The sequence below is a fragment of the Ixodes scapularis genome, unplaced genomic scaffold (genome assembly GCF_016920785.2).
Source record: "Ixodes scapularis isolate PalLabHiFi unplaced genomic scaffold, ASM1692078v2 PGA_scaffold6__148_contigs__length_123643588, whole genome shotgun sequence".
Taxonomy (NCBI): Eukaryota; Metazoa; Arthropoda; class Arachnida; order Ixodida; family Ixodidae; genus Ixodes; species Ixodes scapularis.
The window spans coordinates 104628467-104655878 of record NW_024609881.1 but is presented as its reverse complement, the minus strand read 5'-3'; the positions used below and the strand labels follow the sequence as shown (position 1 = coordinate 104655878).

The window sequence follows — 27412 nt, the reverse complement described above, 5'->3', positions numbered from 1 at the left end:
AATATATGTGGAATTATACGTTCTCATAAGCTCATAAGCCTATTGGACAGATTCAGATTACTTTTTGGTGCAGTTCTTATTGTAAATCTTATCTGCACCAACTATAAGCGTAGCGTAAGGAATATTGCATGACGTTTTCTGCAAACACGCGAAACGGAGTCAGCGGTTGTTATATTCTCGGCAAAATATTCAGTTCGTAGCGATAGCCCCGCCTAACTGAAAACGAAGTATAGAGCCTTGTTCAGATGGTCTTAGTGAATATTCTGCAGCAATAGAGGCCCTTTATGATACGTTGTGGCAAGCAAAGAGGCTGTCATAAGAATATTTAGCGTTGCTGTAACGCTAACGACACAAATAAAAGGTGATCTCACTTTCTGTCAGCTCAAGTTACTGTTAAGGACGACAGAGAGTACGCGGAGGCCTAAAGCAAGTAATTACGAAACACTAATAGCGTTCCGTTTCCGAAATCGCACTTCCTAGGAGCTTTCATTGTTATCGGTGATTCGCCATTCGCAAAACTCTCTCTCGAAAAGGCAGTGACTGGGTTTTTCAAAGCTATGCAGTAAACTAGACGCGCGGAATTCGTTCGTAAAAAGCTTGTATTATATGTGAGACTATCGCAATCTAATAATATTTCCTATAATATTGTTTTGAGGATTCTAGGAAGAATTGCGAACTTTTGGTTTATAAGATTATTTTTTGACAAGGTACATTACAATACGTCTTTCCTAAGGCTATCATATTTTGTCGCGTAACTAGAACAGTAAGCAAAAATACAAAACTGTACAAATCACTTAAGAACGTCTACACGAAAACTCAAAGAAAGAAGGTTACCATATTGATCCAGAAGATTGATTTGGGTTGGAGAAATTGCATTCTCGTCCGAACGAAATTTGCGTACTCCCTCCATACTTGTACTAAAAGATAAAAAAAGAGGTATGGTAAATGTGACGGAAAAAAAAAAGGCTGCCGGACTGCGCCCTTAAGAGATACTTTTATCTTTGAGGGTATTACTATTTTATATGCATTTCATAATATGAGAGGCATAAGTCTTTGTAAGTGCGGTTGTGTTGTTGGTGAAAGTATTGCGCTAGAGTTACAGGCATCTGAGTGAAATGTTCAGTTTCAGGCATCTGAGTGAAATGCTAAGTTTTTGCGTAAATATTTAATATTTGATAAATATTATTACACTAATCATCGCTGTAAATTCCCTGGTTTCACCAGAGCGCCAAACAGAAACTACTGACACCGACATGCTTATACACTGATATGACAAGCCTCAACTACGTGCTTGATTCTTGTAATATCAGTGTCGTAAGTTGCTACAGGTACTACAAAGAAATGGTAGCTTGATACTGACGTGGAAACATTTTAAAAAGAGAGTGAAATTAATATTTAAGCTACGCGACAATCGACTGATGCATTGACTGCTGTCTTAATTTTTAACTGATTAATTGGTCAAAGGTGCTCCTTTGATGCGGATGTCACGGACCTTGTCGTTGTCCGAAACCTTCATCTAAAAATAAATCCCTTAATCATCTGCGATTAGCTACAAACATGCAGCCAAACATGCAGTCAAACAGTAAATGTCTCCTAATGGCGTTCAGTTTCGGCTTTCACGTTGCCACTGCCTATTTATGTGAACGACGAGAGATTAGTAAACTACCTTTTCTTAATATATTCTGTTCTATAAGTGATATAAATATATAGGTCTAGGAAACTACTTTGCCAACATCCTATATAATTCGAATCAACAAACGTATGCCAAATCAAACAAATAAAAACATTTGATGATAAATACGGATATTATATTACCAAGGTTAGAGGAATCTCAGGAATAATACCAAAAAGCATATGATGATTTACATTTTTATAATGATAATTTCAGGTGTTCGTTAATCATTAATTAAATTGATTATTTACTTAAGCAAAGGCAAACGAATAATCGAGTAATTATTCCCAATAGGTGCGCAAGCATTTTTTGAATGTTGAATTATGTTTCCACTTACGTGGCCACCTAAAATTGTTTTGATGCAAGCGCATACTTTGCATTATCGAGCTCACATCTTGCTTCTAATCACGCTGAATATCTAAAAAAATGTTGAGGGTCGAAATCGCTGTTTTCTTTACCTATGTTGCGTGCTATATTTCAGAAGGATTCAGCTGCCCAAGTCACACCCTTATGTATATAAACAATATTTTCCATCATACGGATTTTTTATGTCCACTGATGCCCTGAAAATTCTTTGATTTAAAGAAAATTGAAAGCGTGGTTCCAGTAAGTGAAGCTAGCCCTGGTACCCTGGGAGTCTTTATCCTGACTTCCTCCGAGTTGGTCCTTTAGTTTTGATTTTTAATTTGACTTATTTAGAGAATGTCTACCATCTTGCATAAAAAAAAAAAAAATCAAGTGTGCCTTCATAGCACATTCTAGTGCTTCGTCGTGAAAAACAACATTCTTTTACAGGGTGTTAGGTCTTAAGTGGTTCCTAATTATAAAACAAACTGTAGTCATACTTTCCGCCAGAAGTTATCATTTTGAGCTCCAACTCCGCCTGATCAGGTGTTATCTTGTAAGCTTGTATTCCACATAGTCTTGGTTTTGTTTTTTCGTATGTTGAAGCGTATACGTTCGCCTCAGGAATGCGGTACAAAACCTGAAATATGAAATACATCCAGAAACGTAAATGACTCTTCACAGATATTTTGAATCGATTTTAATTTGATTCGGGATATTTAATGTTCCAAATTAACGCACGCACCATTTGAATTAGGCAAGAGAATTCACCGAACACCTTTTTAAAATGTGTTTATTGTATAACATATCCGCGATGTGACCAGATATTGTTTGTACCTTAGTAATATATTAGAGATTTTATTTATTGGGTCGTATTATGCTGCCGCGGGCGTGGCTAAGTTTACAACACACGTGGCTGCCGCACAGACAAACGCTGTTCGAACTCCCCTCGGCCCAGAGCTTTGTTTTCTAATGCTGTACTCTCCTCGAAAGTTTGAGATCATCTTGGTCTGTCATGGAGTATCTTTTTCTGAACATTCCTGAATGTACTGTTTCTTTAAAAGCAACGGTAAGACGCTACTTCGGGGAAGTCCATATTCGTTGCCTATGCAGGATGCGCGCTGCTCTTTTGGTTACAGTTGAAAGTTCAAGTTCGCTTTATTAAACGTTTATTTTCAGTTTTACGATCGTCCACCGTTTTCCATCCGCGACAATGTTTCTATCTTATCGTAATTTACGATAAGATAGAGAGTACATATATATAGCTAGGCTGGAAGCATGTTTATTTGAGTTGGAAAATTGTATCTCAACTTGTGCAGGAGAAAAGGTAACGTCTAAAAAGCTTATCAACAAACATATATGCACAGAAAATATTTTATTAGGACAACTGAATTTCGGTTTCGAGTTATATATATTTTTTCTAGGGATGTTGACTTCTTATAATGATATAATAGTGGTAATAATCAAAAATAATTTGTATTACTTAAGAAATTAGGGAAAACACTAAAAAAGACGAGGACAACGAGAGTAGAGGACAGGACGAGCGCTGACTATCATCTGAAGTTTTATTAAAAACGGCTCGAAGCAAAAGCAAAGAAATGCCACAAACCCAACCAACGCCTTAACAACCAATGGCGTGTCGCTCACCACGCATCTATAAAATCTATTGTTTTTGGTTTAGAGAAATTGAAGACTGGCTGACGCAGTGCCCCGGGCCAGATGTTTCAATTACATGCGCCTCCAGCTCCTCTCTTTGCACTTTTGTACGCCCCATGCCAATGACTACATCACCTTCGAAGACAGGATGACACAGACAGTTTCTGCAGTGTACGTACAAGTGACCTCCGGTCATCGACCATAACGAAAGGGCATGTTCACGCATTCTTTCATTGACAGCATCCCCATTGTCCTATATAAACCCGGCCGGATGACAACGGGATTTTGTAGATGGCACCTGCCACACAATCTACGAACTTGTTGGCATGTTAAACCGTCCATGACCACTTGTTACTGCAGTGTTTGCCCTGCCAGTAATACTGTATCTATCCTCAGGAAGAACATTAAAGACATCTGAATAATAATAATAATAATAATGATAATAATAATAATAATAATAATAATAATATTTGCTTGTTAAAGAGTCACAGGAGAAATTTGAGATTTGGGCGATCGTCGCAAGTGGCGTATTTGGGAGCTTCGCCCGACTTATATACCTCCCACGCTACAAACAAACAACACTTTTAGATGTCCTTTGAACTACAGAAAAAGCACCCAATGCTCCTCAAAATGTAATTTTGCTCTTATTCATTTTTGTAGAAAATACAGAACCTGGGGTTTTGACAATACGTTGCCAAATTTAAATGATAATAACGTGTTTTTTTTTTTAGTTTAAATGAATGACACAATAATCTAAACCGTACCTGTTTTGTATCATGTCTTAATTTTAATTAAGATGTCATTCGGTAGTGATGTCCACAAAGAGTGTATTCGCGAAGAGGTCGGTAAAATCAGCCTCGGGGGTATACAAGGAGAGAGAAAACTAAATTATGTTAGCTGCGTTTGTGATGTTTTACTACTGTTGTTCTTTGCTTCGACTTGTAAGGTCCCTTATTTCTCCACACCAGTCTCAAGCGTTACATTATCATTTATATAAAACTTCGAAAATATAACCTTTGAATATACACGGATCTATGTGTCTGAACCAGATATCACGTCTGATATTTAAATAAATATCTTAAACGATTCGAAAAACTCTTTATACAAAAACAAATTAAAAATTGTCTTTTTGGACACTTTTGTACCAATGTCTACTTTTAGGCTTTCCCTTTGTATTTATATATGTTTTCCCGAAAATAACCTTATTCGTCTCTATTGAATACGCATTATTAAGCATTTATTAAATATGTAAGAAAATATTATATAAACCGTTAATATATCCTCCAAAAGGTCAGGTTCTGATATTTTAAAACATAAAAACAAAACTACCATTATAGGAACACGTGGCATATTTACTTTAATTCTAAAAGCCATGTAATTCCTTTCTTTTTTGCGTGGGCTGTATAGCACCCTGACGAAGCTTCCAAATATGCCACCTGTGACGATCGCCGAAATCTTGAATTCCGCCTTGGTTCTTAATAGTCAAATGTTCCAGTAAATAAAAAAAAATAAAACGCAAAAGCAGCTTTCTGTTTCGTCCGCAAAAAGCTTTCCCAGTGTAAATATATACAGGGTGTTTCAGAAAACGCAGGCCAAATCGTTCCTGCGAAAACCACTCGTCGCAACGAAAAAAGGCTTGTGGCGTTGTAGTCCTGGGCCAGGGGACCATTTAAGAAAATTATTAATGTCCGGGATAATTAACTTGTTAATTATTTTTGCCTAATTAACTGTTTTAATATTGTGTTTAAGGGCATGGTTTAAATTAGAAAATTGCTCAGCATCATCGAAAACCACTAAACCAACAAATTGCAGAATGATAGAAGGCACGCGAAGCATTTCGCGGCTTTCTGAAAAATCGCACAAATTCGACGGGTGTTTAGGTTTCGGTTTGTTATCGGAGCGCATCTCCGCCCCGACGGCACCGCGCCCCGTGGAGAGATAGTGCAACTAGCATCTGCTGCGTCGCGCGATGACAGCGCAGCAGAGGTTGCTTGCACTATCTCTCCACGGGGCGCGGTGCCGTCGGGGCGGAGATGCGCTCCGATAACAAACCGAAACCTAAACACCCGTCAAATTGGTGCGATTTTTCAGAAAGCCGTAAAATGCTTCGCGTGCCTTCTATCATTCTGCAATTTGTTGGTTTAGTGGTTTTCGATGATGCTGAGCAATTTTCTAATTTAAACCATGCCCTTAAACACAATATTAAAACAGTTATTGAGGGAAAAATAATTAACAAGTTAATTATCCCGGACATTAATAATTTTCTTAAATGGTCCCCTGGCCCAGGACCACAACGCCACAAGCCTTTTTTCGTTGCGATGAGTAGTTTTCGCAGGAACGATTTGGCCTGCGTTTTCTGAAACACCCTATATATATATATATATATATATATATATATATATTAAAGGAGCTGTGCAACGATATTCAATTGGAATGTTTTTCTCTCTACACGAGCTTACTGGCACACCTGGGACTCAAGGATACTCACACGCAACGCCATTGGCCAAGAAACTCCTTTGTTGCGGTGTAATTTCAAGGACAAAAGCGATCATTTTCATTCAATCTCTCCTTTGCAAAATTCGATGACGTAACTCGGGGATCGCAGCACACCCAAGTGACGATATTTGAATGCGGTTCATAGATTGGACCCGAGCATTGCGTGGGCACTCGACTTGGGCTCGTGACAATTGCTAGCTCGAGAAGCATTCGGGTTGTGACCCGTGTCCAATCGCTGCAACGACAACAGCCGAGCCATAACAATGTCTGGAACTCAGCGCATGTCCTGCGCTTTGCCAACCCCAGCGCGTGGCTATGATCAACACTGGCGGCATATAATCGGCTCCAGATCACGTGGCCGCTTGTTCTGGCTGCGAGTTGAGGGGGTGAACGCTGCTCGTTTTTCTTAAATTTTTTTCTGGGACTTCTATTGCGTGGGGTGAAAAACGAACGCGTGTTTCATAGGTCATTAACGTTAGGGATCCGTTTTAAGCGGTATTTGTGCACAGTACAAAAATTGTTGCATCGCTCCTTTAAGGACATGAGACATGACTTTTTTTTTTCGTTTTTTCCAGCACGATTTGAAATGAACTCGCCCCTTAGCAAATGATCCGCTTGAAATGGGTTCCGGGAAAAAAAGGTGCTTACCTCCGGGATCACCTGAAATTCGTTCATGAAAAGTGTGTTCTCTTTTAAAGGATCTCTGTGTTCAACCAATAACCGAAGACTATGCAATTCAACTAAGAACGCATAATCACTTGAGTATTTGGCGGGGTTCGGCCATTCATCTAGTTAAAGGAACAAAAAAATTCCGTTTAATTTCTTTCCTTTGAATTATTTAAGAATCATGTGCTCTTTATGTATGTTTGCGGATGATCTGAGCGAAGTCATGCAACACCATTCTCAACCTTGTTTTTATTTTTCTACAAGTGATTGCGAATTCAATATTGACAGAGCTCGACTTGTCTTCAAAATTTATTTTCATGTCGATTTCCGTTCTAATATGCATTTCATCCGTTTTGATAATTAATCACCAAGTAACATTTCTGCCCTTTCTCAGATACAGTCGCTGCATAACAGTGTCGCAACTCCGGGTCTCGACGTCTTTGCATCCGCTAGTATTCCGCCGCATGTTAAGCGGTTTGCTAGTCTGTAAATAAGCCTAAATTAAACTTTTTACTAGTGTGTGCACACATATTTTACATTTTGTGGAGGCGCATCAATCTCTTTAAGTAAATAATATTAATATTAAACTGTTATTATTATACGATCTCGGTGTGAGCTTTTTAGGTAAATGGTCAACTAGAACGAGAGGGACAAACACAGACAGGGAGCTGTCTGTGTTTGTCCTTCTAGCTGACCATTTACCTAAATTATGTACCAACTAGCTCAACTTCAGCCTGTTATTCGGTGTCAGCACCAAGACCATATCGTTTGTCCCGGACACCAAACAAAAACTGATTCTTGGCTCTTGATTAATATTATTATTAGTACAAGTAGTAGTATCTGAAAAAACAGCAACATACGACATTCCTACAGATGCGTTTTGATAGGCGCCTTATATTGTGCATAACGCCACCGTATACGCATCATCACTTATGCCTTAGTGGAAGCGCTATGCACGTTGTCAAGCAGCTTTAGAAAATTCCAAAGAAACTAGCATAGCTGTAACTTCTTAGAGATTACCGGTGTAGTCTTCTTAAACTATTTCCTCCGTATATTTAATATAATGCTGAACATGCATGCTCGTCAAACTAGTTCAAAGTACGGTAGAACAACGACCTTCATTCACTACAATTTGAGATTACACTGACAAGGTGGTGGAATGACCTTCCGACGAGAAATATCAATATTTTCCCCCTGTTTAACTAAACAAATATCTGGAAATTATCTTAGCAGGCTAGGAACGGAGTATGTGGTGTTGCTCCTAAGATATATAATGCTTTGCTCAACATTCATGAGGAGAAATTTGCGACATCGTAGATTTGTTTTTGTGAATATTCTAACCTATGATTTAGTCTGTTATAATATTGCATTTAGTAGATCGCTTCGATGCCTCCCATAAAGGCACCCGAAAACGGTACGATGCATGCGGGTATACCGGAATAACCTACTAAAACTCCGCATAGTCAGTGAGAAGGTGAAAAGGGTAGGGTGTCTTTTTTAAGCACTCGTTCTGCAGCACGCCCTCGCAGTATTTCACCGTGCTTTGTTTGGGCGTACACACTCAAGGCTTGCGAGACACAGATGCATTGTCAAAGATAAGGAGCTTAAGCTGGAGATGGGCTAACTGAAGCTCCTCCCTGCCGTTTTCATCCTTCGAGTGACTATAGAAAACTCATAGTAAACATTGGCTACATGTTTTGTCATTGTGTCAAACGCGTTTAAATACGGTAGCTTTATAGGGTGGCTCTTAGGTCAGAATGACCATTAGTCTTTCAGTGCCTAAGGTGGGTGGGGGCTCTTAGATTAGGGTGTGCCTAGGCATGGAAGTAGGAAGAGGAGGAGGCGACGCACCGGCTCAAGCCAGATAAGCGAGATAATTCTGAAAGGTTGCGGTTGATGGCAACGTTCCCAAGGGTGCCCAAGTCCGCCCAATGCGAAGAGCAAGTTGTCTGCTTCTTGGGCAGGAGTCGCGATGACCTCGGAACGACGCCGAATGCTTATTGGCTTTGATTGAAAGGATTGTGGGCAAACCTCAGTGCCATATGCCTTGAGGTCTATCCACTGTTTTCTTTTTTTTTTTTTTCAATCAGCCAATGAAGGGTTCGCGTTCTGATATTATCACAACCCCTGTGCAAGAAGGCGAGGAACTTGCGCTACACATAGCGTTCAAGAGCGCCCAAGTCCGTCCAATCGCATCTTTAGATTTTAGTCATCATTGGGGGCGTGGCCCTCCAAACCAGAAGTCTGTCCCGGTTTCACCATTGGTGGCGTTTTGTCGCCTACAGAAGCATCCTACCTCAATGTGCCTAGGGCAGGTGTTGCTGTGAAAACAAACTACGTCACACCGTTGTCTCTTTGTGACGCTGTGCGCGCGTCCCTTCAGCACAACCCGGATACGAAACCTTAGCGCTAAATTTTCTGGGTCTTCAAGAGAGGTGAAGCTTGCTTTCCAGCCCTTTTCACTCTTCCTCGTTCCGCGCGCTCCTGCTATAACACCTGGTTCTGCTCCTTTTTTTAGTGGCCTTTTCAGTCCTCTCTATGCGCTGCGTGTTTTCTTGCATCACCTGCTTCCCGTTCCTGCGTTCTGGGTCCGTTTCGTTCCGCCCGTTCATGTGTGCTGGGTCCGCAGTGCAGTTGGTAGCGCACTCAGCCTCCACTCAAGGGACCGGGGTCAGCTTCCTGGCGGTGGTGCCTTTTTTTTAGCGGTTACAGACCGATCGACCTACACATTTCGTGCTTAAGCGGCCCCTGAGGTTGGTTGGCCCTATAAAGCTACCGAATTAAGAGGTGCGTTGCATCTGATAGTTTATTTCATTAGTTCAATGCGATGTTTACGTACCTCGTGTAGGCCGTCCGTACCCGCAGTATATCCGGTAAATTGAGTGACATTGCGTATAATGCATATTATTGGAATTTGTACTTGCAACGAAAAGTTCGCAATCTGAAATCGCATATTTTAGACGTCATTAGAAAACTTAATTCATATCTAATTAGAATACAAGAATTCAAAATTGGTAAATTAAGGAGTGAGTAAATGAACAAAATCTGGCTGTTGCTCTTTATTGACGAAGTTTTGTGTATTTATTTTTCTGAGCAGACAAATATTATGCGGAGCGTAAATTCGTCTGCTTCTTTTGCCGGGATTGTGGTGACGTCAGAACGCCGAGCTCTGGTTGGCTCTGATAGAAGGATAGTGTGTAGACCTCAAAGCAAGCTGCCTTGAGGTCTGTCCACTATTCTACAATCAGAGCCAATCAGAGCTAGGTGTTCTGACGTCACCACAATCCCGGCAAAAGAAGCAGACGAGCTTGCGCTCCGCATTGCTCCAAGTGTCAAGATACACCTGCAGGAATCAAAATATATCGATCAAAAATTAGTGCTGTGTCATCATTCGGCGATGACGCAAATCTAATCACTAGCGTCCTGCCCAAGAAATGGCTACCGCCAATGAGAGAGATCCAAAGATTGGGTACGAAAGCATTTACGTAAACTTTCGGGGGGAAAACTCGGACACTGAAAGTCTGAGCCTTAGGTCTGTATGTCTGTCTATTATGATGCTGAGTATGATTTTGAGTCCTACCCAAAAGATACAGTAGTGACCTACTAATAACCGTACGGATCTGCTGCCAGGATCGCCCTTGTGGCTCATAGTTCCGCCTGTAGAGGACACTATCCAGGAGGGCAAAATTAGAGGGTGAAGACACAAACTCGCTGCACTGTGTGCCGCATTGAAGATCCAGAGATCCCCTTCAAGCATACATTCAATGGCATAAAATTTCTATTAGACGCTTGGGCTGCTTCGAGCCCAAGCGTCCTAATGTGTCTTAAACGATGAAGGAATGTATGTTTTCGCTTGAAGCTTGAGGCAAAATGTCACTGGGCAAGGATCAGGTTGACAGCGCGTCGGCAAATAGGTTTCGCTCTCCGGACTTTTAAACAACGGTGAAGTCGTAGTTTTGAATTGCGATGACCGTCGTCCAAGGCAGCCAGATGGATCTTTAGGGGTGGCTGACCAGCATAGGGCGTGATGGTTAATACCACTTTTTTAATTAGATAGCATAAAGGTACGGGCGTAATATTGATACTGTCCATATAGCTGCGATATACTAATGCTCTGTGATACTGTTGCTTTGCTCACTGTTTGTTAAAATTCGACTCGCGTATATAACCAGGCGCGGACGATTATAGACGTACTGAGCTAAGACAGCTCCCATGCCATATCCCCTTGCGTCCGTTCGGATTTCGGTGTCAGCGTCTTCCAAAAAGTGGCCAATGATTGGAACAAGAGTAAGGGCACGTTTAAGCGAGTTAATTTATGTGGATGCCTGCTGAAATTCGGCGTCAATTTGTACAGACATGTACAAATTACTCAAAAAAGGTAGTTAAGTTAAGTTACTGAGTATCGACGCCAAAAGTAATTGGAGTAGAGTAGAAATTACGCATTTGTAAGAGTAATTGAGTAAACTACTAACTACTGTAAAAAAGTAGCGAGTTACTTTGAAGTTACTTTCGAAGTTACTTTTTTATATTTTGGTGGTAGCAAAATGAACAGCAGTTTTGATCAATGAAAAACTCCGCGAGCCTAAAATAAATGCAGTCTATTTATGGCTTGCGTTTTCGCCAAAATAGTTTATTCGCTCGCAGAAGCAATTGACTTTCAAAGTTCTTGATAGGAGAGTTTTCCCCTTTTCCTTTTAAAGACGTCCCCAGTCAAGCTAAATAGACGTTCCGCCGACGGGCTGGATGGAACGGCAGCGTTGAATTTGAGAAACAGGCTGTGCAGGGTCAGGTAAGCGAGTGTCGGCATCTTAGGTGTCCATGACGAAACATGTGAGGTTTGCCTCGGGTAGAGGGTATTTTATAACAAACTTTCCTTTTTTTTTCTTTTTTCTTCGTCAAGTTGAGATTGTTATGACTGGCCTCTCTTTATTCCGACGTCGTTCTGAGAGTACGCTGAGCGAGTGCTCCAGACCGTCAAGGGTTCAAGTCTCGCGCCACGACGATTAGGTCATCCGGACGACTGCGCGTCCCGTTGTAGAGCTAGTGCTACGCTACTGAAGAAAAAAAATTGTTTTGGTTTAACAGAAGATGAACCGAGTATACTTCGCCGCTGACGCCGGGTCCAACAAAAGGATCTCCCAAGGGTAACTCGCAATCCTCGCCGGCGACTACAATATTTTGACGCGCCTGACAAGTAAATCGTTTTTAACAAAGAGGAGATATTCCAGGCATGGATGGTCGGAAGGACGCGAAGGATTACGTGAACAAGCATCGTCCCTCGTATACAGTTGCAGCTGGAAGCGGGAACGTGCTCCCAAGAACGGATTATCCGTGCCAGGGTTTGTGCGCGGGGAGTACTGCTTTGCAAAGGCGTATGCGCTGACGACAAGGCGACCATGGGAACAGGCGCCCAGCTGCAAGGTCACTCCAATGGCGCCTCCCGTGGAACTTACCGCTTGAGTCAGAACTCACTAAAGACAGACAACACGAAAACAACAACAACTCTCGGAGTGCCCCCGTCTTTCACGGTTGCAGCTGGAAACGCGGCGCCTTCGTGCATTACCGGATTAGGTCAAAAACCCGACCAAGGCTTGTTAAGCATCTCTTCCTGTGTTCGTGCGTGCCGGTGTTATGTTTTGGCTGCTCGTCGCCACCTTGGCCCAAGGACGCCCTCCTGAACAAGGGGCCTCCTTGTTCGGGAATGCCACTTCATCTGCCGGCGTCTTATTCATTTCTACGCTCAAACTTTTGTGATGGGCAAAATTAGCACTATATAATTTCGAAAGTAGTTAGAAATTTGAGTAGAAGTTACCTGAAAAAAGTAGCTAAATTAAACTACTAATTACCCAAATCAAGTTGTAATTGAAAGTTACCAAGTTACTCGAAAAAGTAGTTAAACTACAGTAGTTTGAGTAGAGTAGTTGAACTACGTCCAAGTCTGAATTTGTAGCTGCTCGTTAAGTGGTTCGGCGAGATACGAGAAACCAGGAATAATTTTCCAGAAGTAGGTGCATAGTCTAAGACAGGCCTGGATTTCTTTCAGGGTTTTAGCATTGAGAAACTGAGAGACGTCCTGAACTTCGCATGGGTATAGGGGAATGCCGTCAGCGCTGGCGAGGTGTCCCAGCAGTTCAAATTCCTTCGCTCCAAAAGTTCACTTTTGCTTACACCGTAATACATAGGAGCGAATTCAGTCTAGAGTCTGACAGAGCCGAAGTAGAAGATCTTGTGATGTAGCGAAGAAACAAAAGCCATGATGTCGTCGAGATATCAAAGACAGATGTTCAAAGTTAGGCGACGGAATACAATGTCCATCATTCGCAAAGTCGCCGGATAATTGCTGAGGCAAAATGGCATTACATTGAACTGGAAGAAATTGTCCGGAGTGACGAATGCAGTTTTTGGTTTATCACCGCCGGCTACCGGTATTTACCAATATCCGCTACGGACATCTACAGATGAAGAAAAGGAGGGTCTTTGAAGTGTGTCCTTCATGTCATCAATGCAAGAAAAGCGTAAAGTTTTTTTGTTTTCTTGTTTAGGTGCCGGTAATCAACGCAGGAACGACACGAGCCGTTTTCTTTCTTCAACAGAACCACTGGGAAGGACGAAGGGCTACATTACGGCTCAATAACATTGCTTTTGAGCATATCAGCGACATGACATCGAACCACCTTGCGTTCCACCAATGAAATACGGCATGGCCGGCTCTTTAAGGAACTTGGGTTTCTTGTTTCAAACTGGCGGAATAGAATCGATGTTTGTGGTAGTGTGGACAGATCAAAGTCAAATCAATCGCAACAAGCTACCATAATGCTGCAAAGAGCTTGCCTTTGATATTTTGTTAAATTTGTGCCGATCATCTGCGTTATAGGACTGACGGAGTATTCTATCTTGGGAAATGGCCGTGACTGAACGTTACACGTGTCGTGAAACAAAATGGCTCGGCTGTTGTGACTGTACGTCCGGATGGTTGCGATACGAGCACCTCGAGCTAGTAATAGTGGCCCTGAGAAGGCATTGGTTATGTACAAATCAACTTGGCTATTTGTTATACCGCAATAATAGAGTATGGCACAATTAAGTCCCTTTGCCTAGAGGTAGTAAGCAATGGCTGAACGAGTGCGCAAACTCGTTGGAGGTGGAAGTCAAGCTCTAGGGTTACTGCGACAGGAGTCAATGGACGGATGACTGACTGCCTTGGCTGCACCGCGAAGGACAACAGGATCAAACTTGTGTGATTCGTTCATATCAGAACTGTTTAGATGCAACTGACGTCCTTCATAGTCAATCTCGGCATCAGCTGAAAACCCGAAGTCCGACGTCGTTGTCACGTCAGCCATACAGGTAGAGAGGTTTATGCAAATGACTAGGTAACAATTGGAGTCAAGTGTCGCTGAAGAGGTTGAGTAGCCGAGGAGACGAATCAACTTTACGTTTCCCGTACGTGAATACCGTCCAGATACCGACGTCAACACTTTACGTAAGAGGCGTCGGAAACTGTCAGAAATACATCATATGGTGGCACAAGTGTCAACAAGTGCTGCGAGTTTTCAACAGCTTTCTACAGCAACAAAAGTTGGGTCATCCTTAGAAGAATTTATAGCGCACATTGGGAGTGCAGATTAATTTATTGTTACAACGCAGGCTGTGAATTTTAGTTGGATGTCATACTTGACACAGTGGAGTATTTGAGGGCCGACGAAGAGCGTTGGCGTCGAGCTTAAAGGGGCACTGACACATCAAAATCATATTTTTTTTTATTATCCGAAACGGTCGAAAACGATGCCGGGACATTACCCTCAAAATTTGAAATTTGGGAATTCAGTATTCATGAAGTAAAAAAACAATTTCCAAATGCCGAATTCGAAGTTCCCGCGCGATCGGCGCCGGTGCCTTGACGTCAAAAATTGCGGAGACCTGAGAGTCCCCTTTCCTGTCAGCACTCCCTGCTGTTGCCATGGCGACCCAAAGCGAGGAGGAAAGGAGCGAGCGCCGGCTAGCGCCGGCGTTGCGGCGGACCGGTTTTGAGTGGTGTCGCCTGTTTTCCGTTGGAGGATACAAATCCAGGAGACGGCACCACAACGAACTCCCGATTTTTGGTATTTCAAAAAGAAGGGCCGTAGTGCGTTCGCAATTGCGTTAAAAAACATGTTTTAGGATTGCCGTCATTAAATGTTATAAAGATGCCGCCTACAAAGCTTCTAAATTTCCTGATTTTTGACGTCACCGATCAAAAGAAGCGAGGAGGCGAGGGGCGGGAAAATCAAACGCCAAAAATAAAAAGGCGCGCGTGCGCGCGGGAAAATTTTTATTCGCGATGCGGTTTTTTTTGCGTGTTTATGGCTGCAACTTGCATCGTTTTAGACAATAAAAATAAATACGACCTTTGGGGTGTCAGTGCCCCTTTAAGAAGACGGTGATCGGCCTCTGCGGTTGTTACTCTGCGAAAAGGCGGATGAATTCTGGTAGTCAAAAGAGCGGCTGTGGTTAGTCATTGGCAGGGTAGCCCATGTGAGGCTGAGGGGAGCGGCGATACTCATCGACATTCAGGCGATCGCGGCAGTAGGGAGCGATGTGACCGAGTAATTGCCGCGTTGTGTCCTGTCGGTTACGTTTAACTTTTTCATCATCTTCGCGCTGTTTTTTTTTTTTTAGAGCGCAGCTCTTAGGCGCCCGTTTCCGGCTTGAGCGGCGTCGCCGTCGCCGAAGGAACCCGAGGTCCTCCAGAAGGACCTCGGGTTTCTTCGGGAGGACCTCGGGAGAACTTCGGGTTCCTTTGGGAGGACCTCCGGAGGACTTCGGGTTCCTTTGGGAGGACATCGGGAGGACCTCGGGTTCTTTCGGGAGGACCTCGGGAGGACCTCGGGTTCCTTCGGGTGGACCTCGGAGGGACCTCGGGTTCCTTCGGGAGGACCTCGGGAAAACCTCGGGTTTCTTCGGGAGGACCTCGGGTACCTTCGGTGACCTCAGGGAGAGGGGATCACGTGACCCCCCCCTCTCCGAGGTCACGTGACCCCCCTCTCCCCTCGAAGTCACGTGACCCCCCTCCCCCGAGGGCACGTCACCCCCCCCCCCCCCCCGAGGTCAGGTGACCCCCCCGGAGAAGATTGAAGAATAAGGGGAGGAGGAGGAGAAGGAGGAGCTGTATAGCCTCCCCTCAGCACCCTTCCCTCCTCCTCCTCAAGAGCTGCGCTCTCATTCGGCGTTACAGGGAGTTGTAAACGGCTTTCACGTTTTTTTAATATATATGTGTACCAACTAGCCACAACGCTGCGTCCTGCCGGTTACCTTTTACTTTGTCCTCGTCTTCGTGCTGTTTTATTTTAATTTTGACCGGCTAGTCAACAGTAGAAACATATGGGCCCCAAGTCATCAGTTCTCCAAATGTCACTACTTCGAGGTGGTGCGCAAGTTTGTAACGCTGGGCAGCTTGATTCATAAAAGGGCTGAGGTGGTATAATTCTGGGAGTCGTGAGGTATGAAGCACTGGAGAGGCGGGAGGGGGGGGGGGGGGGGGGGGTGCGTGGTCGTGTGTCGGAGTTTACGGTTTGAGTGACCCATGCGCAGCACGAATTCGGTCCTGGACAACTGTTTGGATACTTTCGGCCGGAGGACGGGGTTGGGTGCTGTCAAAGGACCCACGGCACTGATCAAGAAATAAACGCAGCTCTTCACGTATGATGCTGTCAATCAATGCTGCCAAGTCGACTGGCTACAGATGCAAGCGATACTTCTGGAAGGCGTTCGAGTGGTGCTTGTGAGATGTGTGGACTTTGAAGCTCTTCGTAATTCTTGCACTCACTGATAAGGTCTTGAACAGTCATGGGTGACTTTGGTGCGACGATAGCGAAGAGGAATTGGGAAATCCACTTGAAAATCAGCCGGGTACGCTCTTCCTCCGTGATTTAAACATCCAGTCTACTGCAGAGGCAAACACGTCCTCAATATAAGTAGAAAGCCTGAATTTAAGCACCACTCCCTAATGTTTTAGCTCAATAAAGTATCATATTTCTCTTTTTCTCGCTCTCTCTCTCCACAATGTAGGAAGTGAAAGACTGCGTGGGCGGCTTGAAATTGGCGAGCAAGGATATATTTTGCTTGCTTTTCGCGTCATTCACGTCCTTCGAAATCTTCTAAAACGGCTGTTGTCAAGGCGTCCCAGGAGTCCATTTTGTCTTCGTGGTTGTCAAAAATATAGTCGCTGTGTCCTTCAAGAAGAAAAGGACATTTACTAGCTTGAAGTTGTTGCTGTATCTGTTGTGGTGGCTTGTACGGTTATAGTTTTTGAAGCCAATCGTGACCGTCGGCTTCATGGTGTTTTCCCTGACAATATATTTAAAGGTGGTCGTGTATGTCTCCTCTAGGACCACTGTCAATAATGATCGTGCAATAGCAGGATGCAGATGTCAGCTCTTTTTTAGGCATGTCGCTTTTTGATGCGTGTCTGGTGTACGTGAAGTTTGTCTGCATGGAAAAATTAGGATGTTCCAGGACCTAACGCGTAGCCACAAGTGTTGTGCAAAAAAAACAATCTTCCGCTTGACGAATACGAATCGAAACGGGCTTAATAGTTGACAGTAGAATGTGAAATCTAACAGCGGCTACTAAATCATTTATTTGTAATTCAAATCACGAAGATAAAAAGAATCTGCTTAGACTGAGTAAAATTATGCCTACTTAATCTACCGCAAGCACGCTGAACGAAGAGCGGCTATCCCGAGTAATAACGGCGTAATTGATCGCACCTTAAGTTCAAACATGAGGTAAATCTGAAGTATGTTTACAGCCTTTTATACAGCAGATAAATAGACAGGTGCGATTGAACTTCTTGAGTCGCTGCGACTCATCACCTAGCCACGACACCTCACTTTAAACTACGGGAAGTGACGGGTTAGCGGAAAAAGCTTTTTTGGTTATGATTGTTTTTCGTGCTTCGGTAATTAATTGCCGAATTCTGAATGCAACAACAGGTTTCTAGCTAGAAGAGGTGGCAAATTATGATGCATGGTGACATGGCGACATGCGTGCTTTCCGGGCTTTGTTCGAGCGCGTCCCACGAGCTCGATAACGACTGCTCGTTCCAGGAATACAAGGATCTGCTTTTTATTTACAAGTTCAGTCGGTCAAAACTTGGTTCTCAATTCAGGCTAGAATTATATTTATACGGGAGCTGGTGACGACTTGGTCACCACATAGATAGTGTGCTAGAATCAATTTGAATCTGTGTCCAGCAATATATGACCGTGTGAAATCATTCCTAAACTCGAATTCTAAGAATTAAAGAATAAAATCAAATTTTTCAGCTAATCACTATTTGGTTCAAATTTTAATCTCGAATATTTAAACACCCCTATAATCCCCGAAAAAAAAAAAAACACATGTCGTCCTTAGTCCCGGGAATCTCAGTATCACTCCTTAGCCAATGAGATCGTGCATTGGCCGATAAGAACGTCCAGGAAAGAAGCACAATGCGGGAAGCGTTAACTATTATAAGCCTCGCCCTCCGTTTCTGAAACTATCAGTGATTATAGCAAGAAAAAATGCCTCAGCGACTGGACACTGTTTGGCATCATCAAATTAACACGCTAAATAAGAGTATAAATTTTAAATTTTTTCAGGGTACCACACGAGTTTTTTTAAATTATTGTCATTCTTTTGGTTGTTTCCTAAGCCTCTCACGAGAAATACTAAAACCATATTGGAAATATGGGGGGAAAAAAACGAGAACAAGAATGTGGGTCGCAAACAGGAGAGACCGTTCCTGTCCTGTGTGCCTCCCACACCTCATCCAGTGTCCTCGTTTTGCTTGACTATATCTCCATTATGAATCAGAACCAACTAGACCAGCTCGCAGTCTTATTACAGAAAACAGATCACGTCACGTTCATGTGATATGCATTAGACACGAAGTATAAAAATATCTGAATTACTTACATTTAACATTGTGGAAGAACACAGTGATTAAAATTAAACATGTCTTGTAGTCCGTAAAAAGGAGTCGGGCGCTTTCATTTCTAAAAAATATCTTAGACATTCCTAAAAAATAAAATTAGATTTTATTTCTAGCCTATCGTATCAAGCACAAGTTCACGTAAACCTAAGCCAGAAATTATTTCATTATTTATGAAATCATCATGTCATCACTGTGGGCACCCTAACAAACGCGTAAGTATTCAATTAGATGATGGCTAGTGAAATCTAAACTTGGGGATAAATCCTAAGGAACGTGAGGCACAAAATCTGTATATAGATATGCGTGATTGTTTCAGGCAATTCGGAACTGTCTTGTCAAAATATTTGCTTCAGTTCAGTGAAATGTTTTGTATATTTTACTTAGAATACGCCCATGCTTCTTTATCTAAACAGAATACACACATCGAGTTACAGTTGGTATATATACCGCCTGTAACTCGATGTGTGCATTCTTATAAGAGGTGGAACCTTTTATAAGAGGTTCTACCTGCCAAACTACGCGTCGGAGCACGAACACATTTTACATAGTTTTGTTTCTACATGCACAAACCCTGCTGCATTTCAGTTTTTTTTTATTGCAGCCATCGAGCTACCTAAGAGAACTAGAAAAAATGCCTTAACTTTGTTCATGCCAACTGTGTCGACCCTTGCACTTCTATGAACTGTCAAAGATTTTGGAAATAAAGGAGGATTTAACGACTTTTATCGCGTGCATTACCTATTTTTCGTGGCATTTTTAATATTGAAAGTTGATTGGTCCTGGGGTCTTCAACAGCCTCCACAATATCTGTAGTGTTCCGCGGACTGTAATACAAATGCCGGAAAAGCAGTGTTCTTTATTAGAGCAATTTCCACTTCGATAGTTTAAGCCATCGCATGAAGTTTAAATGATTTCGGTCAGTGTCAGTTTTCAAATACACACATCTTGTGGAAATAAAAAACGCAAAGCTACATAAGTTGCTCAAAAAATGTTGCTAATTTTATTTCTTAATTTATTTATTTGTACCCTCAAGGTCCGGAAGAGCCGCTGATTTCCCATCCAAAGCATGAATGAGACGTTAAAATTAATTCAAAACTTGTTACAAAAAACCTAAAAGAAGGTTAAGTTGTACAAAAAAAATGTTTTCAATATTTTGTGAAGATGGCAAGAACTTTAGCAAAATAACTTTTATGCTTAAAAACAAAACGTGAATCTACAGAGTGTTAATCAATGCTTATACAAATTTGTCTCCGTATAACGGAACGGGCCGCGTACGGTAACTCCCGCCTTAATTAATAGCATGCGTGGCCTCGTGAGAAAGTGCCGACATCAACCATCGTTCAGCTGCTTCACGATACATTCACTTAATGTACACAACTTTCAGAAGTCAAGTCAAGTCAAAATATTGTGACGAAGAAGAAGATGCGGCAAGTCGACCTCGACGGTGGAAAAAGAAGACGATGCCGGCGGTGCACGCTCTGAAGGACTAACCACCATATCTGTGTTTCTTATTCCCTTCACTGTATAGTAAATCATTTTCATTATCACCGTAACATTTTGGTGGAGGTGGACACTATCCCATACCTCTCCGCTGCTTACGCTGGACCTCCGGAGCCGCCAGCTTCCAACACCGGAAGCCGAGATCTCCGAAGACACAACATCTACTGAGAGTCACCCACCCGATCAAGCACCTCCCCGACCACCGGATATCACTACCGACACCTCATCGCCTGCGGAGAGTGAACCCCCACAAGACCCTCCCCCGCAAGCCCACATGTCTCGTGACTCAACCCCTAGAGACGCCGGTCAAACCACTCACGCCCCTCCCTTGGTCTTCCCCAAACCGCGTGACCCTGGAAGCTTCACTAGATCCGGTGAACAGGATGTTGAAGAATTGCTTCTGCTCTACAAGCGAATCAGCCAGCATGACAGATGGGATCCAACAATTATGCTTGCCAATGTTGTAATTTACCTCAAAGACACTGCCGAACATGGTTTCTCACACATGAGGAAACAATCACATCATAGGACATGTGCAAAGAGAAACTCCAGCATCTCTTTGGCGACCCCACTGGTCGCAAGCTGCCCGCTAAACGCAAGCTCGCTTCACGTGTGCAGTCACCTACGGAGTCGTACATGACGTACATAAAGGACATTCTGTCCGCTTGCCAGAAAACGGACCTCAACATGCCCGACTCGGAAAAGCTCCCCCACGTCCTGAAAGGTATCGCGGACGACGCATTCCAACTCCTCGTCTTCAAAGACTGCACAACAATGGAGGAAGTTGTCAAAGAGTGCCGACGCTTTGAGGAAGCAAAAAAACGACGGATCACCGCAAATTTTGTGCGCCTCGCCAACACGACACCAACATCCATATGTGAAGACACCAGCACACAATCGAAACACGTAGCAAAACTTATCCGCCGAGAACTTGAAGCCATGTTCCCAGTTAACACTTTCGCCCGACCTACTGAACAACAAGAACCTGTCCTCCCGGTGTCTGCCGACCAAGCAGTCATAAGACAAGAAATCAACCGGCTTTATGTTCCAACATACCCACCTGGACGTCGGACTTCTTTCATACGGTCGGATTATGACTTCCCTCCCCTCAACACTTCATCAAAGCGGCGTGACCCCGCAGCATGGAGGACACCTGACAACAGACCTATATGTTTCCAATGCAACGCCGTCGAACACATTGCACAATACTGCCGCAACCAGTAGAACAACCGCCCACGCACATTCGCATCGAACAGTTATCAGTCCTCGTTTGGTCACCCGTTTTATGCACCTCCCCGCCCCAATCCTCAAGATGACGGACAGTTCGCCACTCCTCCTAGATACAACCGCTCGCCATCTCCACGTCGCCGCCAATCATTGTCCCCCGCCCCCCGCTGCCCCATCTCCCTGGCCCATGTCCCCCGTCAATCGAAAAACTAAGCAATGCAGCTTCCAGAGGTGAAGCTGCTCAAGGACAATTGGTAACAAATCGTCTTCGACAACGTTCACTGACCCCTCATAATCATATGTCTGTTACAATCGACAATGTTGGAACAACAGCCCTCGTCGATACTGGCGCTGCTATTTCCGTTATAAGGGAGGATCTGAGGCGTCGGCTACGCAAGGTCTTAACGCCACCGGATTCCACGTCACTTCGTGGTGCGGACGGTTGTATAATTCCTTCTCTTGGCATGTGCAGTGCACGTATTGCTCTAAAATATAAGACCACGTCCGTCCTTTTTACCGTCATTCCGAATTAGCCTCATGCAATGATCCTTGAATGGGACTTCCTATCCGCACACAACGCCCTTATTGATTCTGCAATGAGAGAAATTGAAGTTAATGTTTCCGCTTCGAACGAACCCCAGGACCCCATCATTTTCAAACTATGTTCTATGGAAGCTTGCTGCATCCCACTATTAAAAGCAGTCCAAGCAAGGTGTCACCTGAAAGCCCTACAGCCGATGGCGACTACGTAGTGTCTCCAAACATGGACATTTTTTTCCCCAAGCCACTTAGTATTCCACATTCAATTATTTCTAACCTTGATGATTCCACTTCCCTCTGGATGGTGAATCTCGGGCATAGCCCACAACTACTACCCAGAGGAACTTCTCTAGCCGTCACATCGCCCTTGTCTGAAGAAACACTATCGGTTATTACCGACAACGACCGACCAACTCCACATTCAAGTCCGCCGTTGACCTCTGATCTCGTTCAACTGGCCAACATGATTGATTCTAGGTAAAACGGAACGCAATAGCAACACCTACAAAGCCTTCTCTCCGAATATCACGAAATCTTCGACTTGCCAGCCCATCCTCTTGGCCGATTATCCACCACAAAACACCGCATTGCCACCGGGACCCACCCACCTTTACACCAAAGGCCTTATCGAGTTTTGGTAAGCGAACGTCGCATAATGCAAACCGAAGTGGATAAAATGCTTTCGCGAGACATCATACAGCTTTCTTCTAGTCCATGGTCGTCTCCTGTGGTTTTGGTTAAAAAGAAAGATGGGTCCTGGCGTTTTTACGTCGATTACAGTAGGCTGAACAAGATCATCAAGAAAGATGTGTACCCATTGCCTCGCATCAATGACACCCTAGACTGTCTACACGGCGCAAAATATTTTTCTTCTATCGACCTTTGGTCAGAGTATTGCAAACTAGTGTGGACGACAACGGCAGGGAAAAGACTGCTTTCATTACTCCAGACAGCTTCTATGAATTTAAAGTCATGCCGTTTAGTCTGTGTAATGCCTCCGCTACTTTTGAGCGAATGATGGACGGCCTTTTAAAAGGTCTACAGTGGACAAGCTGCCTGTGCTACTTGGACGACGTTATCATATTTTCCAGCTCGTTCTCAACTCATCTTGCACGCTTGGATCTAGTCTTGAACCTCTTCAAAGAAGCAGGTCTCCAAATTAAATTCCTTAAAGTGTCAATCCGGCAGCCCCTAGATAAAGGTTTTAGGTTGACATGCATGAGGTTCGACCAGACCCTGACAAAATGAAAGCCGCCGAACAATTTCCGACACCTCAATCACCAAAAGATGTCCGGAATTTTCTTCGGCTGTGCTCCTAGTTTCGACGCTTTATTCACGAATTCGCTCCAATTGCTCGTCCCCTCAAAAACCTCCTCAAGAAAAATCAGCCCTTCTTCTGCTTCTGCACTGTCCACTAGGCTAACCATCCGTTAACCTAGTGGACAGTGAGGTAATTTTTTTGGACATGGGTTGACCTGAGAATTGAAGATCGAGATTGAAGATCCAAGAAAGAAGAAAAGAGGAAGACGCGATGACTTATACCTGTGCTGGTGTGTTTTAATGTACTCGTGTGTTTTAATTTGATATGATTTACATTGTTGCGTGCTTAATGGCGAATGACTGGAAGAGGAAATAGAAGAAGCCGACCTCGCGTGAATTCCTATGTATGTGTTCTGAATAGACAGTTGATAGTCAGCGCCTCGTCCTGTGTGTTCCTCCTTTTTGTCCGTGCGGTATTCGCGCTGTTTTTCAAAATGAATACATAGTGTAGTTTCCTATTTGCCGGGTGACCTTGTTCTGGTATTGGCGCTTCAACGACGTGTTGGTCTCGCCCAGAAAATTTTTCCGCGCTACACCGGGCCCTATCGTGTCATCGCACGAGCGAGTGACGTTACCTATGTGGTGGAACCTTTACAACCCTCTCGCGATACACGCCGCACTCAAGCCGACACCGTCCAGGTTGTGCGAATCAAACCGTATGTACATAGTTCCAGCTAACGGCGAGACGCCGTTTTCATCCGGAGGGGGTTAATGTGACGAAGAAGAAGATGCGGCAAGACGACCCCGACGGTGAAAAAAGAAGACGATGCCGTCGGTGCACGCTCTGAAGGACTAACCACCATATCTGTATTTCTTATTCCCTTCACTGTATAGTAAATCATTTTCATTATCACCGTAACAATATTTTAATTTCGAAAGAAGTAAATAATGAAATTTAAAAACTAGGGCATTTTCATATTCATTTCTTTTAAGGGTTTCCTCTTCTTATTATTGTTCAATGGCGTCAATCTGAGGCGTTAGCGTCCAGTGTTTTAAGCTTAAATAAAATGTCAAATGTGATTTGTGCTGATAACGATGACGGAATATCTCGCAATAACCTCTCTGCAACTGATCTTTAAAAAAATTATTAGCAGTGAATGAAAGCATGCTTCTTTCATTTCAATGAATCGTTGCATTAAATCCTGTGTTTTGACATGCGCATTAATATGTTAAAACGAAGCTTTCCATTAACACTCGCACCATAACCGATTTCATGTAGCTGCAGATTACTTTAAACACGCCATATCGCTTTTTAAGGTTTCAATGACACGTATATTTTTAACCATTTTTACAAAGCTTCTGTCGTGTGAAAAACATCGCTTGAGCTTTGCGATCTCTTTTACATAAACGATGGCATATAAAGACAGCAATTTCAGGTCGGAGGTTAAGAACATCTGTGCGAATGCATACCGAGGATTCACTACTTACGTGCAGTTTCCCTTCAAATCAGTATCAGATATAGACATATTGACCTTCTTAGTTCTATTATTGAACCAGTGGACGTCAATCTTGCAAATTGACCTTCCTGTGTGGGGTGTCGTCAAAGCCAAACTCAGCGACGACATATCTTGCAAAACCTAAAACGAATGCATATCATGACCTGAGTAAGGATAATAATAGAAATAAGAGTAAGAGGACACTTTATTTGTGTGTCAGATTGCGCCCAATGTTCGAAAGGTTAGCAGCATAACAAATTATACGGGGGGTGCTTGGTAAGTGTGAGGTTGTTTTGCCATAGTGTGCGACACTATATAGTTCGCGCTGTACATACAAATCGTTGCCTGTACAGAATGACAGCCAATTTGGGGTCTCAAGCGTGAATTACGTAGTAGTGATACACGAATGCACGCCAGAACGATCATTAACGAGAGAAAAACGGGTAGGTGCGGGAATGAACTGTTGGATGCTTGTTTTGTACGGTGTGAGTTTCGGTATTTTCCTTTTTTAAGCTGCGAAGCTCTAACAAACTTTCATGAGATAATAAAACGATCATATTAATACAAAATAGCAATCTTGTTTTATTTATATTTGCAAGCCAAATAACGTTAAATTAGCCTATGTGATACCCCCGTATTTTTTTTAATTTATATTGGGGTGGGAACAAAACTCGCATTTGTATAGCTTGAGCACATATTTAGTTTTCAGTCTATACAAAGCTTTATGTTATTCAACTTTTGTACAGATAAATATCTTATTTGCTACTTTTTTCACCTAACACATGCTGAAAACAATCACAACTTTTGTGTCTGTATTTTGAATTATTTAAAAGATCCTGCATCTTAAAGCTCACCTCATACCCACTCTGCAATATGCAAGAAAGCTGGAGACCCCTGACCTCATTGATGGCAATTAAGGACAAGCCTACAATTATTTTAATATACGACGGACCACACAGAATTTCACCGCTCATAATTGTGCTACATTTTTATTCTCAGTTTTTTGTTATTTTATTAAATTATGACACTGCGATTTAGCTAAAGCTAGGATATAGGCTACCTGGCTATTAGAGGCATCTTAACCGTGGCGTAGATTAATATTATAAGTTTCATATAAAACGAAACGACTCGCCCGAAGGTTTCCATAAGTGCAAAATTGTGCACTGTAGTACACCAAAAAAAAAAACATTCGTTTTGTTGCCTTAAATGTTTTAGCTCTATCTGAATACTCTTTAGTTTCGTACTTAATTGGAACATCGGGTAAAGAGTTGGTGTAATATGGACTGATAACTATAGCGATATTCATATCAATACAACTCAGCAAACTAATATTTTGGGCCCAAGAATGAGTGCAAACTATATCTGACTAGCACTAGCATACTAAGCTTGGATAAACCATAGAAATGTATAAATACTGCTGTTAAATATTTCTTATGACATTAAAACTGCGTGTTTTAATGTCATAAGACATTAAAACACGCAGTTCTTTTTTTTTTTTTTTTTTTTGAAGCGTAACATCTTAGAGAACTTTAATGAAACCAAAATAGTTTACGCTACATGTGCAGATAATTACGCCAACGTTTCGACTTGCGCAGAAAGGTTATCTTTAATATAGAAATGTAATAGCTGAATGGCAAGATTCATAGAGCGTAACAAGGCTTCAATTATCCCTCTGTGTGTGACAGTTAAAAACGATTTCATGTCAGGGGTCTTTAACGTCCATCCCATGGTAGTGATAGACGAACGCCCGCCGGAACGATCAATAGCGAAGTAAAAACTAGTAGGGTTGGGAAATAAACGTTGGATGCTTTGTTTTCTGTAACGTGAGTTTTTCAAATCTACTTATTTCAAGCTGCAAAGAAATAGCACCCTTTGATGAGATGACAAAAAGATATGATGAACAAAAATATAATAATTGCGTTTTTCTTACTATTTCTAAGCCGAAAAACCTTCAATTATTCTACCCGACTCTATCTAGTTCTCTGTAATTTATATTAGGATGCGAAACAAGTAAAATTATAATTGTTTCAAAAGTATGTAATTTCCTTTCTAAGTAAAGCATTAGTATGTTTAATATTTTATTCAGAGGAAATTTGTATTTGCCGTTTTTTCACTGACCATATACTAAAAAAGTATTTCGATTTAATATGTAGGTAATTTTTAATGTTCATTATATCGTGCTGTTGAAAAGCCTATTGATACTCACTCTAAGATATCCAAAAGAGCTCGTGACCCCAGACCTCACTGATGGCAATACAGGACAATACAAACATTTTAATTTACGACAGCGTATACAATAGGTTGGCGCTAATAATGGTAAAACGTCGCTATGCTATATTTTTATTGTTTTTCGTTGATTTTCTTGTCATGGGTTTCTGTGAGTATCAAGCATACCACTTCTGTGGTTATGGTGTGAAACTCTGCTATACAATTTGATGTGACATTTATACCCAGGTACCTTAGGTTATAAGCTACCTTACTTAATATAGAACTGTAAACCGTGGTCTATAATAATATCTGACCATTTATATAACTTCCAAACACTCGACAGAAGAGTGTGATGCATACAGAATTGCACACTGTCGTACGATAGTGAAA

At 42.5% G+C, this 27412-nt stretch overlaps 1 protein-coding gene across 1 annotated transcript in view; it reads right to left on the bottom strand.

Annotated features, from left to right (window-relative positions):
• LOC115322781 overlaps positions 1-27412 on the bottom strand; it is a 53853-nt gene that overhangs the window by 3203 nt on the left and 23238 nt on the right. The window contains exons 2-8 of the mRNA XM_040214564.2: positions 24807-24955; positions 19530-19615; positions 18773-18874; positions 9675-9776; positions 6818-6957; positions 2518-2657; positions 835-917 (exon numbers count right to left, since the gene is read on the bottom strand). Coding sequence (XP_040070498.1) covers positions 835-917; positions 2518-2657; positions 6818-6957; positions 9675-9776; positions 18773-18874; positions 19530-19615; positions 24807-24955 — 802 coding nt within the window. The remainder of the gene's footprint in view (positions 1-834; positions 918-2517; positions 2658-6817; positions 6958-9674; positions 9777-18772; positions 18875-19529; positions 19616-24806; positions 24956-27412) is intronic.